Raw genomic sequence first — 14,831 nt, 5'->3', positions numbered from 1 at the left:
TCCATTGATCTCATTCCGCCAATGTCAATAAACATCCCAATTCGAAACAGTAGTACAAGAGGACGAGGTCATTATTAAAATTGCGTGGCTGGCAAGCTTTGTTCTTACAGTAGGTGTAGATACCTAGGCCGAGAGACCGTTTGTCCCAGGTTCTTGGTACTCCGTTGTGCTCGGCGTCAACACAAAGCTGGTCCACTTTGCCAACCTATATTATCTCAAGTGACGTCTTGGGAGGGAGACCATGGTCATTTCGCTTATGATGCGTGCTGGTGAAGTCCAACATGTCATCATGCCTGCCATGTGGTGCCATTCAAGAAGAATCTGGTGCTTCGATTTGTTTTTCTTTGCTTTGCTTTGGCTGTCCGAGGAGCGTCGCGTCATGGGTCGGAAGCGACCGTTTACATGTGTTGTTATTGACGTTTTTGTTGTTGTTGTTGTCGATGTGAAGATACCAAGACTTGAAGGCCCTTCCATGCCAATTTCATTTTGCCGGGCCAGATGCGACGTCTTTGCTGCTGCTGCTGCTGCCGCCGCCGCCGCCGCCGCCGCTAATCACCCTTACCAGCCTCTCAGTGAGACTACCTCTTCGCTCGCGCTCAGCCTTCTTCGCGGCTTTCTCGGCGGCCCTCCGTTGCTTTCTCTCCTCATCTGTCTCTGGAGTCAATCCAGCGACGGCACTGTCCTGAGACGCAGGCCCGCCGACCGAGAGACTCCGCATGCCCATGCCGCTTCGAATGTCTGGAAGCATGCCATTAGTTCCCGGATCAACATATAGCTTGGACTGAGCAAAGTCTCTCAGCGCAGCGAGTTCTTCTTGGCTGTTGGCAAAGCCATGCGACGCACGGTAAGGCGGTAGCCGGTCCTCTCTCCGATCGTACGAGTCTGCGTAAGGGGGCGGCGATGCTGACATTTCGAGAAACCCCGCTTCTTCTGTTTGATAATGTAGAGTACGGAGTACTATAGCAGGGACCGGTCCGATCGACAGACGCCAGACTCTGGGGTCTTGCTGGATGAGATTATGCTCGCTTTTGTCCCTACCTGCCAATGTCCTTGCTCACAAGTAAATAAACCCTCATCCGTCGTTCTCTGTGTGTGGTGTGACGAGGTGAGCGGCCATGAGCCTGGGGTGCAGACATCATCAACTGTTCGTGCGTCACATGGGGAAGACGAGGCCTTCCGTTGGTCGTTCGATGCGGGCTAACAACACCACCTTTATCTTACACTGCGGCGTGGACAAAAAACGCCTCGGCTGGAAACATCCTTGCTAGAACGTATGCTGTGTCACTTACTGATCTTCTGACCTTGTGCCCGGCCGGACTATTGAAGAAAGATCAAGAGATCAATATCTTCAAGTGTGTACAGCGTACACCTCGGCTTTCTTTGGTCTAGATCATTGGTACAACGGAATTGCGCCGCAATCTTCTGGAACACGCCTTGCGGATATCTCGATCCCCTGGCGACACGACCGTTGAGATTTGGGAAAAGGCTTGATTTGGATTCTTCCAGGCCCGACAGTAGTAGTCCAATTTGTTTTTGTTTTGTGGCTCAACGAGGCCAAGAAGAAGGCAAGACAATTGACTCCATTAGTACCGGAAGTTCAAGGTTGTCTACAACAACAAAATCTGGCCAGGGCTCTGTTTATTGGGTACCAGGATGAGTTTTGTTGACAATAATAGATTACCAGAAGACTCTCCAGAGGCAAGGGGCGGCTCTGGGCCCGCGAGAGGAACTTTGCTGACTGCTTGGCTCCCTGTAGTGAGGCCTTCCACTATTTGTACGTCAAAAGGCACCTGTAATAAGCGTTGAAGAGTCGCGTCTCGGGGTGTTCTTAAGCAGGCCTCCCAAGCCTAGTGACGCCCCCAAGACGCCGGGAGCCCAATAAAAAGTGCCCCGGGAGCCCAAAAATAGGGGAGGATTCACTAGGTATCTGGAGGGTCTCAGCGCCCCAGCTTTACTCGCCACTACAATAGCACTAGTTAACTAGCCATGCCGCCCTTAGTGGCCCAGACTCGTGGGACTCGGCAGCCATCTCTTTGGCGTCTGGGCAAAACACCCTCAAGTGGTTCCGTTGCTGGCGATTCTCTCCTCTCCTGTTGGCTTTTTGCAACCTCATGACCACCTTGACAGTAAGTAATGATTCATGAATACCTTCAGGCGGTGTTGACCGACGAAAACCCTTCGCCGACAACCACCGAGCACTAAACTCCCTGCAGCCGCAGTGAGAAAACCGCGCGACCCGACAGTATACGAGGGCTCCGCCTCTGCTGCTGACTGCGACTGGTCTTCTGGGCGGCCCCAGGGTAGACCTCGAGCTCGATGTCCTTGTAGCCGATCTCCCACAGCATTGACCAAGCTCGCATCTGGACTTCAGGAGCAGACACCTCTCGACCGAAGGCGAAATTAACCTGCTAGCGACGCGGGCTTGCTTTTATGATTGAAGATGGGCAGTCAACACTGCAACAACCTCAAGATTCACCCCCTAAATTAAGATTGGGGCTTGGTATTCAGCGGAAGCCTTGGGCTTGGAGGCTCTCTTTTCTCGCCTGACACCAATGGGCGCTGTCATCCCACTCTACCAAGGCTTTACCAAGAGACCCGTCACTATTCACGGAGCGGCCAAGCTGTCGTTACTTTCAGCGACAGCCTGAACAACTTCGATTCTGCCCTTGGCGAAAGCAACGCTGCTGGAGACGGAAGAAGCTTCTGCAACCTGTCGATTGGCTTCGCTAGCACGCTGGTTGGGTTTGGAGAGGAACATCAACATCCGCCCTCCACCCGACGACCCTGTCGCTTCTCAGACAACCATCGGTCTTTGTGCTTGGCGCCTGCCCGTGCCACCACACGCTGTTGCCAGAAACACCGCCAGCCATGGTCGAGCTCGGACTGAGGTAAGATGATTTATCGGGCTCGACAGGTATAGTGGGAGTTGCATGATCAGAGTGACAAGTCCATTTATCAATTGTCCCAGAAATAAATTGAGTGAGTCCTTGTCATGGTGGGATTGGCCACCAGCCTCCCGTACCAATTATTGCGGCGAATCATCTACCCAGCCTCGCTCGTCCTCTGTTCCTGGAGCTGGGCTGACCGAACAAGGTAGAGATTTCTCCACAGAAACGTTCATTCAACTGGATCGGTGAGACACGAGGTTTCCGAAAGCATGCATCTCTCACTACACGTCCGTCCGTCGTCTGTGTGGAATGCCATTATGCTTCCCGCCACGACCGGTTTGTCCATGCGGCCATGCCCAGCAACATCAGCCCCAGAAGCAATCCGCCTGCTAAGACGCTAAGACAGGGACAAGAAGTTTGTCAAATCTGCAATTTTCAGTACCAAGCCAGGCCACTGCTTCCAGTCAATCGTGGCGCTGTAATTCCCCGATGACCTGTCACGAGCCGGGTCTCATCTGGGGAGCTGCAGGCTGATGGACGATCCTGGCCGTTGAGGATAATATACCTTCCCAACCTCGCACATGCACGACAGCTTTCCTCTTGTGTTACTAGTACTATAGCATTCTTCTTTTTACTTCCCTTGCACGCAGCACACAACACCCTCGTTGTTCGTTTTGCCTTCTTTCTATCATTCTTTCTTTTCACAATGGCCTTTTCCAGGTTCATTGTACTACTCTCGCTACTGTCATTCGCTATCTTTGCATATGCTGCTCCCTCGTCCTACTCAGTAACCTCATTAGAGAAGCGAGCGAAGACGGTGAAATTCGAAGTTGACCTAACATGGGAGGACTACTCGCCCATCGGGGGCACACCCAAGAAGATGATCCTCGTCAATGGGACCTTCCCCGGCCCAGCATTGGAGGCCACCGTCGGTGATGAGGTGGAATTCCTGGTTCACAACCATCTCCCTGACCCTACGACAGTCCACTTCCATGGTATCGTGCAGCAAGGCACTCCATGGTCTGATGGCGTTCCGGGTCTCAGCCAAAGACCTATTGCTCCTGGCGCCTCATACCTCTACAAGTGGACGGCCGACGCTTCAGGCGTGTACTTCTATCATGCCCACTACCGCTCCCAGATGATGGATGGTCTCTATGGAGCGATCATCATCAAAGCGGCCGCGAATGCGCCGAAGCCGTTTACTCTGATCAGCAACGATACCTCTGCCGTCGCCGCCATGGCCGCCGCTGAGGAGTCTCAGGAGGTTATCTTCGTCTCCGACTATGTCAAGTACACTTCAGCCGAGTTTCACGAGCAAGAAGCGGCCGCCAACGTTGACATTGCCTGCGCTGACGCCATTATTCTCAATGGCAAGGGCTCGCAATACTGCTTGAGCAGAGGCGAGTTGACTGCCTACACCTCCCCCAAGGTCGCTCCCCTGCTCGCCACCGTCAGCCCCTCGGAACTCACCAACAAGGGCTGCTTGCCTCCCAACCTAGTGCCCACCCAAGGAAACTTCACCTTCAAGATTGACGCTCTGCCGCCTGATGCATACTTCGAGTGCACCCCATCCACTGGCGAGATGGCCACTTTCGACGTCGACCCCGCCAAGGGCTGGGCCGCCTTCACCTTCATCAACCCAGGCGGCTTTGAGCTGCTCAAGTTTACCATTGACGGCCACAAGATGTGGGTGTATGCCGTTGACGGAGGCTACGTGGTGCCCCAGCTCGTCGACCAGGTCATCATCAACAATGGCGACCGTTACTCAGTGCTCGTCCAGCTCAACCAGCCTGCAGCCCAGTACGCGATTCGTGTTGCCAACAACGGCCTCAACCAAGTCATCAGTGGATTCGGTGTCCTCAACTACAAGGGCTCGTTCGGCCCCGCGACACAGGACCCCAATGCCCTGTCCAAGATGAACTTTGCCGGCGCCAACCTCACGCTGCTTGTTCCCTTCAACGACGCCAAGGCCGCACCGTATCCGCCAAACCCACCGGCCGCGAAGGCCGACATCACGTACCAGTTTAACATCAAGAAGCTCGGCCAGCCGTTCGGCGCCTACCAGTGGACACTTAGCGGCGTGGACGGGTTCAACGCCACCATGGAGGACGTCGAGCCCCTTCTCGACCAGGACCCATCCAAGTTGGCCCCCAGCGACTTGGTCCTGACCACCAAGATGGGCCAATGGGTCGATCTGATCATTAAGACTCAGGGGCCACTTGCCCAGCCTCACCCGATGCACAAGCACAGCAACAAGGCCTACGTTCTCGGCAAGGGCGTCGGACCGTTCAACTGGACCACGGTCGCCGAGGCTGCTGCTGTCCTGCCAAACACCACCTTCAACTTTAAGAACCCGCCTCTACGCGATGGGGTGAGTCTTGTGTTCCTTCTGTTTCTTTTTGTTGTTATTCCGTCGTGGTCAAACCCGCTAACTTTTCCTTTCTTTTGTGTAGTACACTACTCAGCCAGCCGAGACCAACAGTACCTGGATGGCTCTGCGCTACGAAGTCGTCAACCCCGGCGCATTCCTGTTCCACTGCCACGTCCAGACGCACATGGCCGGTGGCATGGCAATCGCCTTGCTCGACGGCGTCGATGAATGGCCAGAGGTCCCCGAAGAGTACGCCAGCGGCAACGGCCTTGGAAAGCTCCAAAAGAAGGGCAGGTTACAGGCTAAGGCATCCTAGTTGGATCCCACGCAATGCGATGTTTTGATGTGTGTTCTTTTGTTGCTGTTGCATTTACCGGGTACTCGTGGTTCGGAAGGGGTGGCTTTGTTCTTTTGTTTATTTGGCCTCGAGATTGAAATGCTCACAAAATCCTGGCGTCTTGTCCGGACCGTGCACAGGCGGGCTGAGTAATGATGTCGAAGCCAGGAAAAAAATCTCTACAACAATGCAGTAACCAGGGGTTCTCTACCTAATTATTTTTCCCCCCATCGTTCACGAAAAAGGATTCTGCTCTTGCGCGAATCCTCCTACCCACAGACGATTATCTCCCACACAGACGGGACCCGGTGGTTTCATCCATCTTGGACCCATGGTGGCGAGGACATGGTGCCCAGGCCATCGAAGTACCTACCTTCCTACCTACCTACCTACCTACTTAGTTGTACATTGTGATTTTCACCCCGTTTCTCAATCAAGGGCGGTGGCACGCATACATACAATTAATGATGATGATTATTTTTCCGCCGTTCAGTTTGAGACGTTTGCTTGCTGATCATGGTCATCATGGTCATCGTGATCATGATCGTATCGTATCTGGTCTATATCTGTTCCGTTCCGTTCTGTTCCGGTGTGATGTTACCTTTCCTGGTCGATATCTTTCTTTTATCTTCTTGAGTTTCCAGAGAGGATAGGTGTATATATCCTGCTGTCACGGTGTTTGGAGTTAGTGGGGGTCGGGCTATGTATATACATTTCACACACACACACACACACACACACACACACACACACACGCGCGCGATCTCGCTTACGCACTCGGAGACTGTCTTTTATTACTCGTACATATACAGCTTGCCGGAATTGAGTTGAGCTGGGCCCCAGGGCTCGCTCAGACCCAGGGCTGGCTGGCTGGGTGAGGCCGAAGCCGAAGCCGACCTACATGACCTGCGTTAGCTCCTCACCTCACCTCACATCACATCACCTGTCTGTGTGATTCCTTCGATCCAATAAAATCACCACTTTGTTCTCACGCAGGACGAGAGAATCTCATTCCCAACTAGTTAGTCGATTGGTAGGACGGGTGACACCACCCCGCCGCCACATAACACAAACACGGACACAAAACACAAACATCACACAGACAAAACACAGATAAAAATATACAGACTACGGATTGATAAATCAACGCTAGATAGTTAGTGCAAGCGATGTCCAATTGACACTCGACACTCGACAACTTTGTCCTGACAAAGGTCCTCATTCGTTCCTGCGACGCTTCTCCTCTTCAACCACTCTAGCCAGGCATCATCGACACGCAGACAACTCGCTTCTCTAAACACCCATCACCAGAATACAGCCAATAGGGCTCAAATAGCACATGAGCACTTTGCCATTAAATATGTACTCAAAGGGTATTTACTATTTGAAAGTGGGGAAGAACTATACAGTTCCCTCGACAGTAACGATGGTAAAACAAATCAAAAAAGATCAAATAGCACTCTGCTAATACACACCATGTCACGAAACAGTTGTCATCGCCTACGTGTCTGAATTCAGCATTATGCGAGCAACCTCTCGACCGATTGTCTGACCCTGGACCAGAGACCAGCCTCTGATCTAAGGTGATCCAGCTCCTTGATACCACGGATGGTTTCGATGGGTCTCTGAGTCTTGATCTGATCTTCAGTGATGAAGCTGCCATGAAGACCATAGGTTACCCTTTGTGTCAACTGGATCCGAGCAACGATGGTAGTCATATCCCTTGCGTCGATGATCCACAGTTCACTGATAGCATCGGGCCGACACTCGCCTTCCGCATCCAGCTGCGATTCATCAAAGACATAAGTCAACAACCACCCATCATCTTCGCTTTCACCATTGTGACGTGCCACAAAGCGAGGCTCCTGAGCATACCATCCCTGTGGCAGTTTGAACACTGAGACCGGGTCATCTCTCGTATTACCAGAGCTTATGATGTCAGAAAGTGACCTCTTGTCGACGCATCCAGTGACCGATACAAGACTTGGATCCTTCTTGCCTCGACTGATCAAGGTCTCCGCATCGATTTTGACGAGGCAATCGATCTTGACCGCTCTGCCGAGAGCCGCACCAAACGAGCCTTCGGAGGTTGAACAACCATAAATGTATCGAACTCGGCCCATGACATATTCTTCGTTGACAGAGGGGAATTCAAACGGGATGGCACTCAAGGCAAATTGGTAGTTTATCCGGTTGCACTTGAAATCATCCATGCCAAACTGATAATAATACAGTCGACACTGGTCCTCTTCGTCAGTGCCATTAAGGGTTGTTGGTTGTGGTACCGCAATATTGCCAGCAGAGAAAACAAGCGAGGCTGACGTCAATCGAGACGCCAGCATGTTGACGCTGATCGTATCTACTCGACCAGTCTCTTTGTTAGTGACTTGGTCGTCCCAAGTATTAGCAGTGTGGAATATACAGCAAGCCTTGGTTTCGAACCAGCGAATCAGCTCTGGCGAATTTCTTGGGAATATCCCGAACCGAGATTTGGACATAGGATCATAGGCCACGACCGGTGTGTTCTTGGCCAGGTTGAGAGGATCGAGAGACAACGGCAGATCCATGATGATGGTATGGTTGAAAGAAACGCCAAAGTCGTGCATCATCTTCGCCGATGTTATCCCAGGAATCGGAGCGTTCAGCAGCCTGGTCGGCCTTTCGAGTGGCGTTGTCGAGACGATCGGTTTGTGGGTAGAAGGAATTATTGAGTAATGTACATACGGCGGCGCGAAGGTCGCATGAAAAAGAATCAGTTCTCCGGTTCGGGAATCTACCCTTGGGTGTGCAGTCGTCCATTCCCTCATGAAGCCCAATATGCCTTCGCCGCCGAAGCCGGGGCCTTGTTCACCCCCAGGCTCGCCTTCAGCTCTCTTGCCATTGTACCAGCCAATGGTTTCCAAGCTTGGAAGGCTGACTCGCATTGGTGGACCTGATTCGCAAGTGGCCAGAGCCCGGCCATCGTGGAAAATGATAGCGGTGTTGGCAACGCTGATCTTCTTGATGACCTGTACAGAGCCCGGCAGCCAGGACAGGATCACGAAGAAAATCGCACGAAACACCAGGACAATGATCTTGTACAGCGGCGAAAGCGGGTTGACCAGAGTAGCGATACTGGGTAGAAGAGGGGTGCGCAAGCGTTGCGATGCGATGGTGGACAGGAAGATATCTGTCAAGACATATTGGTTGACGAACTCGGGCTGGACTCCATTGGTCGTTCTTGTGAAGGCCACTCCACTCAGCATACCGTCTCCGTCGAACCAATGCGCATCGCGACCGAGGTCCTCATTTGAGACAGGATTGCCCCCGTTCCGAACGTACTCCCCTCCCACGAGCTCATCAGGAATTGCGCCTGTGTAGACGCATGGTGTCAACGGCACAGTCTTATGGACGGGGGCAAAGTTGCCGCTGAGATACGGGTGCGGTCGTGCCCTGTTGCGCTTCGCAGCTTTGGAAACCGGAGTCATGTTTGGCAAGGAGTCCTGTCCTCGTGAAGATGGCTTCCGACATTGGAGAACGAGACGGAGGAGGCGAAGTTGAAGTTGCAGGAGGAAGAGCTGGCCGTGTCCTGACCGGCCGACCCGGTCGACTCGGTCGTGTCAGTCCTACCGTCTTTCCAGATGCCTTGATAAGGGCCAGTTGATTTGGGGTGGTGACTTCGACGTGGCTAGTACTGCATAGCGAAAGAGGGGTAGCCTTGACTCGATCGGTCGCGAGGAGGGATTGAACCAAGCTGAGAGAGACACGTTGTCGCGAGGAGGCGGAAGTGCGGAAGATCAACGGAAAGGAGGACCCAGGCATTTTACCATCTGCACTTGAACGTTATCAATGAGGTGAAAGCAACGAAACAGAACCTCCCACATGTCAAGCAGGTTCAGAAGCGAAGGTTAGTGAACGGTTAGCGGACGGATAGGCAAGGAACCCACATGATGTCGTTACCTTGGTAGTACATCAATGGTCCAGGCGAAGGGGAGAAAGACGATGATGCTGCGAGTAGAAATTGAGGCTGGATTGACGCCATGTTGGAAAGGGCAATGGCAGGACCATGAGTTTGCGCATGATACAACGAGGTAGAGAGTAGAGTTTCGTGACGCAATGTGTGCTGGCAAACGCGCCGGGATGTACGAGTACGAGGAGGATCCGGTTCGCAGGAGGAGGGGGGAGTGAGGGCACGTTTAAACTCAATTATGTTGTTTATTGGTATTTTAGTGTGCGCCCGTATAGCTGCGTCTTCCTGCGCCTCGCTGCTTTTAGCCTCGCCCGCGGCCTCTCACTTGCCCGCGCCAGCCTTGCCGAGCGGCTCTAACCCGATGCAGTAAGTGGCTTGGTCTATTGCACCTCCAACGACTCTGCGCGTCATGCAAGACCAGCAGAACCTTATCATCGACGACCTGGCGAGCGTCCAGTTGCCGGTGTCCCAGCGACCGTTGACGCGTTCCTGTCCTGGCCTTGCAAGAGATGCTCGTACTCCATTCTCTGTGCTATTCACTTCGTGCATGAATTGGCTTGTGCTCTGCGTTTCCGACTTCTCTAGCTCAGTTCCCCGGCAGCTTGGATAGCTCGTTCAGCATTTCCTCGAGCCCTCTCCTGGGACTTTCATTCCTATCTATTCTTGCATGTGCTGTGTCCTTCTCTCACTGACGGCCGCCGAGTACCTTCTTTATCCCCTTCATCAACCGCCATGACTCCTACCTGGTTCCCCTTGTTTCTCGATTTATGAGTCTCGCGTGGTTGCTTCGAACACGGAGACACACAGCTCCCGTCATTCAGGCGCCATGTACGACTATGCGCTGGTGTAAGTTCGCCTTCGCATCTGCCCTTCAAGAGTTCATGACAACAGTTTGTACTGACCGTCCGGATCTTTGAAACAGCCACGTCGTTTACACCATCCCCATAGCCATAGCCCTGTCCATAATTCTGGGCCCCCTGTTCACCCGGAGGGATGGGTACAAGATCCTCTTCCTGCAGGTCATTGCAGTCTCGTACACCATTCCATGGTATGTTGGGAGACCTGATACTCGACCTGTAACATGCTGAACTGGACTAAGGGATTCGTATCTTATCAGAACGAAGGTTTGGAGTACGTCTGTGCATTGCTATTCGCTCGTCAGTGGCCTGACCTTATCCAGCATACCCGGCAGATGTGATAGTAGGGCCAAAGCTTCTGGACATCCCTGCCGAGGAGGTCTTTTTCTTCGTAGTTCAGACCTACATTGTAAGCCACGCCCATGGTTTTCTTTGTATCATCTGACATTCTCAAACAGACGACATGTCTGCAAATCCTGCTCTGCAAATCTATTGTCACAGCGACATACCTCCGCAACGAGGCAGACCCCAGGGATACATCCGGTGCCGCCCTCCTGCCTCGGAAAAGGATAGGCCAAATCATTCTCGCGCTAGCTTCTGTGCTGCCAATACTGTTACGGGGTAGCAGTGCTGAAGGCACCTACATGAGATTGATCCTTGGCTGGGCTGCACCGGTGATGTTGATGCTTTGGACATTCTCCTATCAGTTACTGCTCCTTTTGCCTTGGACGAAGACGTGGCTGATCATTGCCCTGCCGACTCTTTACCTCTGGATCGTTGATACCCTTGCTCTCCGTCGGGGAACATGGTCCATTGAGCTGGGCACCAAACTGGGCATCCATGTTTGGCCTCATTTGGAGATTGAGGAAGCTGTATTCTTTCTCATCACAAACACCCTTGTTGTCTGGGGTTCTATCGCGTGCGACAATGCCTTTGCCATCCTTGATGCCTTTCCACAGCACTTTCCGGTGGTCCCATCCATTCCCTCGCCACTGTTATTGATTCAAGCATTACTCTTGCCCACCAGCAAGTACGACAGTGGCCGTCTGCATGGTTTGCAGAACGCCCTAACGGTGCTTGCACAAAAGAGTCGATCCTTCTATCTCGCCTCTGGCGTCTTCTTTGGCCGGCTTAGGATTGACCTCATCTTACTGTATGCCTTCTGCAGAGTGGCAGATGATCTGATTGACGATGCTCCCTCTGCAGAAGAGGCAGACATGTGGGTCAAGCACTTCACCCACTTCCTCGATACGATCTATTCTTCAAAGTGTGATCAGGCACGATTGGAAGCGGCGTTGGCACCTTTCTCGCCAAGGGCACAATCCATCCTTGTCCTCTTGCCCTCGGAGAAGCTACCCTCTCAACCTCTATATTTGCTCTTGGAAGGATTTCGAATAGATCAAGAGTTTTTCGCCAAAGACGCAAAGGAAAACCCTCCCATCAAGGCCTTCAGCGATCTCGAGCGGTACGCCACGTGTGTAGCTGCGACAATAGGCGAGCTATGCCTCAGTCTCGTCTACGAACACAGCCCCGACAAGCAAGCCGACTCCGCTACAATAAAAAGATGTGTGGAGGCAGGTACCAAAATGGGACGAGCACTGCAATACGTGAATATTGTGCGAGATGTCCAAACTGACGCCGAGGTCGGGAGGTGTTACATCCCCGACGAGTGGTTTACCAAGTCATCTACCTCATCGCCTGCTGCTCAGCAGCAAGAAATCCTACGCCTCCGAGAAAAGATCCTAAATACAGCCTTCGAAATCTATGCCGGAAATAGGGACGCCATCGAGCAGCTACCTCCATATGCTCGGAGTGGCATTCGTGTCGCGGTCGAGAGCTACATGGAGATAGGAAGGATGTTGCGGCACCGCATCAATCAGGGACAACCACTGGACTTCGCTGGGGGTGGAAAGAAAGGACGAGCCAGTGTGCCCAGATCACGCAGAGTCTGGGTGGGCTGGAGGACCCTGGCGGGATGGAGGGGTCCAGCGTAATGAACCCGGCGTTATGAGCGCCATCACAACACGAGATTCTCTCTGATACGATAGGAGATAGCCGGAAGTTGGGGCGTGTCCCGCGAGTTCATGCAGGGCGTGAAGACACGCAAAGCAATAGTGCGCCTGTGCTGTCAGAGGGTTTGCAGGGGTGGATGTTGCTGCCACCGCCAATGCGGGGGAGATCGACGGGGAGCGTTTTCTACGCGCTGAACTAAAACTCTCCGTAGTCGTGCTCCATCAGATACATCAGCTTCAAACGCTCGAAGCCTGTGTGTCGATTTTCCTCCCACGACACGCAGATTTATCCACCAACAAACGTCGTATCAAGTTTAGCAGCCCTCGAGCCGAATTTGGCAAGGATGTCTACAGCTGGCTGCAGACGGAGACCGCCTAGAGCGCCAATGTGCTGGCTAGAGTCATGTTGTCATTGACTTTCGGAGATACAATCGCATTCCACCCTCAGTTTCTGCTCCCACCCGGCTTGTTCTTCTGATTTCCGTGTCTACATTGTCGAAAACTGTGGCCAGGATCATGGATAAACCCAAGACCGCTGTTATCGTTGGTGAGTACTGGCTTTCCTGCCTGACTTCATCGAGGCCTGATCGTTGACACAAACCTCGTAGGAGCTGGCGCTGGAGGGATTTCGAGCGCAGCACGCCTTGCAAAGGCTGGCTTTCGTGTCACTGTTGTTGAGAAGAATGACTTTACCGGTGGACGGTGCAGTCTCATCCATCGAGATGGCCACCGATTCGACCAAGGTCCCTCACTCCTCCTCCTTCCCGACCTCTTCCGCGAAGCATTCACCGATCTAGACACGTCTCTCGAAGCAGAAGGAGTTGAATTGCTCAAATGTGAGCCAAATTACAACGTGTGGTTTGGCGATGGAGAGTGTATCGAATTGTCGACCGATGTGGCTGCCATGAAAAAGACCATTGAAAGGTGGGAGGGCAAAGATGGCTTTGAAAGATATCTACAATGGATGCAAGAGGCCCACGTCCACTATGAGGCAAGCGTGGTCCATGTTTTGAGGAAGAACTTCACAAGTCTTTTGCATCTCGCGAGACCCAGCTTCCTGCCGTACCTGCTGGCTCTCCATCCGTTCGAAAGCATCTGGCGTCGCGCGTCGACATATTTCAGAACCGAGAGAATGCGACGGGCTTTCACATTTGGAAGCATGTACATGGGCATGAGCCCTTTCGAAGCCCCAGGCACTTACAGCTTGCTACAGTACACCGAGCTTGCAGAGGGTATCTGGTAAGATGATGTGGCCCTGACATGGCCTCAGCTGACCAGTTTCTAGGTATCCTCGAGGTGGTTTTCACAAAGTCCTTGATGCTTTGGTTCAAGTAGGCGAACGTCTAGGAGTGCAGTACAGGCTCTCTACTCCGGTGTCGCATGTGAATGTTGATCGATTTTCTGGTCGTGCAAATGGAGTGACTCTGACGACGGGGGAGATACTCAATGCTGACATAGTGCTCGTCAATGCTGATCTCGTCTACGCCTACAACGAGCTCCTGCCGCCGTCACAAAAAGCAAAGACGCTCTCAAAGAAGCAAGCTTCCTGTTCCAGCATCTCCTTTTACTGTGAGTCGAGTTTATCGTTGGAGCAGAAGGAGTTCTCTGACATGGTACAGGGTCCATGGACAAGATTATCCCTGGGTTACATACCCACAATGTTTTCTTGGCCGATGAATACCAAGACAGTTTCGACGATATCTTCAAGCGACAATCGATACCCAAAGAGCCCTCTTTTTACGTCAACGTGCCTTCCCGAGTCGATCCCAGTGCCGCTCCTAGCGGTCGAGACACCATCGTTGTTCTCGTACCGTGCGGGCACTTACTAGAGAGCCAGGCTGATCGCGGATTGAACCCACAGCATGCACAAGACTGGCAAGCGATGGTGTCAAAGGCTCGCAATGCCGTGATTGAAACAGTACGTTTGAGGACTGGGGTCGATCTCGGGTCCCACATTGTCGACGAGGTGATCAATACGCCTTCTTCGTGGAAACAGAGCTTCAACCTCGATAAGGGTGCTATTTTGGGATTAAGCCATTCGTTCTTCAATGTCCTCAGTTTCAGGCCACGCACGAAGCACGATCAAATCAAGGGCCTCTACTTTGTTGGCGCCAGTACTCATCCTGGGACTGGCGTCCCGATCGTTCTGGCCGGTAGCAAAATCACAACCGGACAGATCCTGGATGACTTAGGCATGAGCAAGCCTTGGTCTCCTGGGGGCCACGAAAAGAGGGTGGTGAGCAATCTGGACGTAGTGGCCAGACCGCCGTTGGCTCTTGGACCTCTGGTGGTGTTCTCCCTTATGGTCTTGTGGGCAGTCCTTCTGCCTTACGTCTTGAAGTATACGCGTGCTTGATAGAGAATCTTACTGTTGTCTAGAGTTTTGCGAGCCTCGTCAGGGTTACGCTAACATGTGA

General features: G+C 52.7%; 5 protein-coding genes across 5 annotated transcripts; 3 read left to right on the top strand and 2 right to left on the bottom strand.

The window, feature by feature from the left end:
* Nucleotides 1–481: 481 nt before the first annotated feature.
* Nucleotides 482–910, bottom strand: PV08_05312 (uncharacterized protein; the record flags this gene model as incomplete). Its single annotated transcript, XM_016379656.1, has 1 exon — nucleotides 482–910. One exon carries the CDS (start codon nucleotides 908–910, stop codon nucleotides 482–484), a length of 429 nt encoding a protein of 142 aa, XP_016235483.1.
* Nucleotides 911–3,594: 2,684 nt separating this feature from the next.
* Nucleotides 3,595–5,575, top strand: PV08_05311 (uncharacterized protein; the record flags this gene model as incomplete). The annotated part of the gene is made up of 2 exons (XM_016379655.1): nucleotides 3,595–5,259; nucleotides 5,342–5,575. 2 exons carry the CDS (start codon nucleotides 3,595–3,597, stop codon nucleotides 5,573–5,575), a joined length of 1,899 nt encoding a protein of 632 aa, XP_016235482.1.
* A 1,541-nt stretch (nucleotides 5,576–7,116) lies between these two features.
* Nucleotides 7,117–9,063, bottom strand: PV08_05310 (uncharacterized protein; the record flags this gene model as incomplete). The annotated part of the gene is made up of 1 exon (XM_016379654.1): nucleotides 7,117–9,063. The coding sequence occupies one exon, from the start codon at nucleotides 9,061–9,063 to the stop codon at nucleotides 7,117–7,119; it is 1,947 nt and encodes a 648-aa protein (XP_016235481.1).
* A 1,308-nt stretch (nucleotides 9,064–10,371) lies between these two features.
* On the top strand, nucleotides 10,372–12,396 carry PV08_05309 (uncharacterized protein; the record flags this gene model as incomplete). The annotated part of the gene is made up of 5 exons (XM_016379653.1): nucleotides 10,372–10,391; nucleotides 10,468–10,593; nucleotides 10,645–10,676; nucleotides 10,726–10,811; nucleotides 10,861–12,396. 5 exons carry the CDS (start codon nucleotides 10,372–10,374, stop codon nucleotides 12,394–12,396), a joined length of 1,800 nt encoding a protein of 599 aa, XP_016235480.1.
* A 534-nt stretch (nucleotides 12,397–12,930) lies between these two features.
* On the top strand, nucleotides 12,931–14,770 carry PV08_05308 (uncharacterized protein; the record flags this gene model as incomplete). The annotated part of the gene is made up of 4 exons (XM_016379652.1): nucleotides 12,931–12,961; nucleotides 13,023–13,653; nucleotides 13,700–13,983; nucleotides 14,034–14,770. 4 exons carry the CDS (start codon nucleotides 12,931–12,933, stop codon nucleotides 14,768–14,770), a joined length of 1,683 nt encoding a protein of 560 aa, XP_016235479.1.
* Between the last annotated feature and the right edge of the window lie 61 nt (nucleotides 14,771–14,831).

The sequence above is a fragment of the Exophiala spinifera genome (genome assembly GCF_000836115.1).
Source record: "Exophiala spinifera strain CBS 89968 unplaced genomic scaffold supercont1.4, whole genome shotgun sequence".
Taxonomy (NCBI): Eukaryota; Fungi; Ascomycota; class Eurotiomycetes; order Chaetothyriales; family Herpotrichiellaceae; genus Exophiala; species Exophiala spinifera.
Note: the sequence above shows the minus strand (reverse complement) of the source record. Positions and strands in the feature narration are given on the sequence as shown.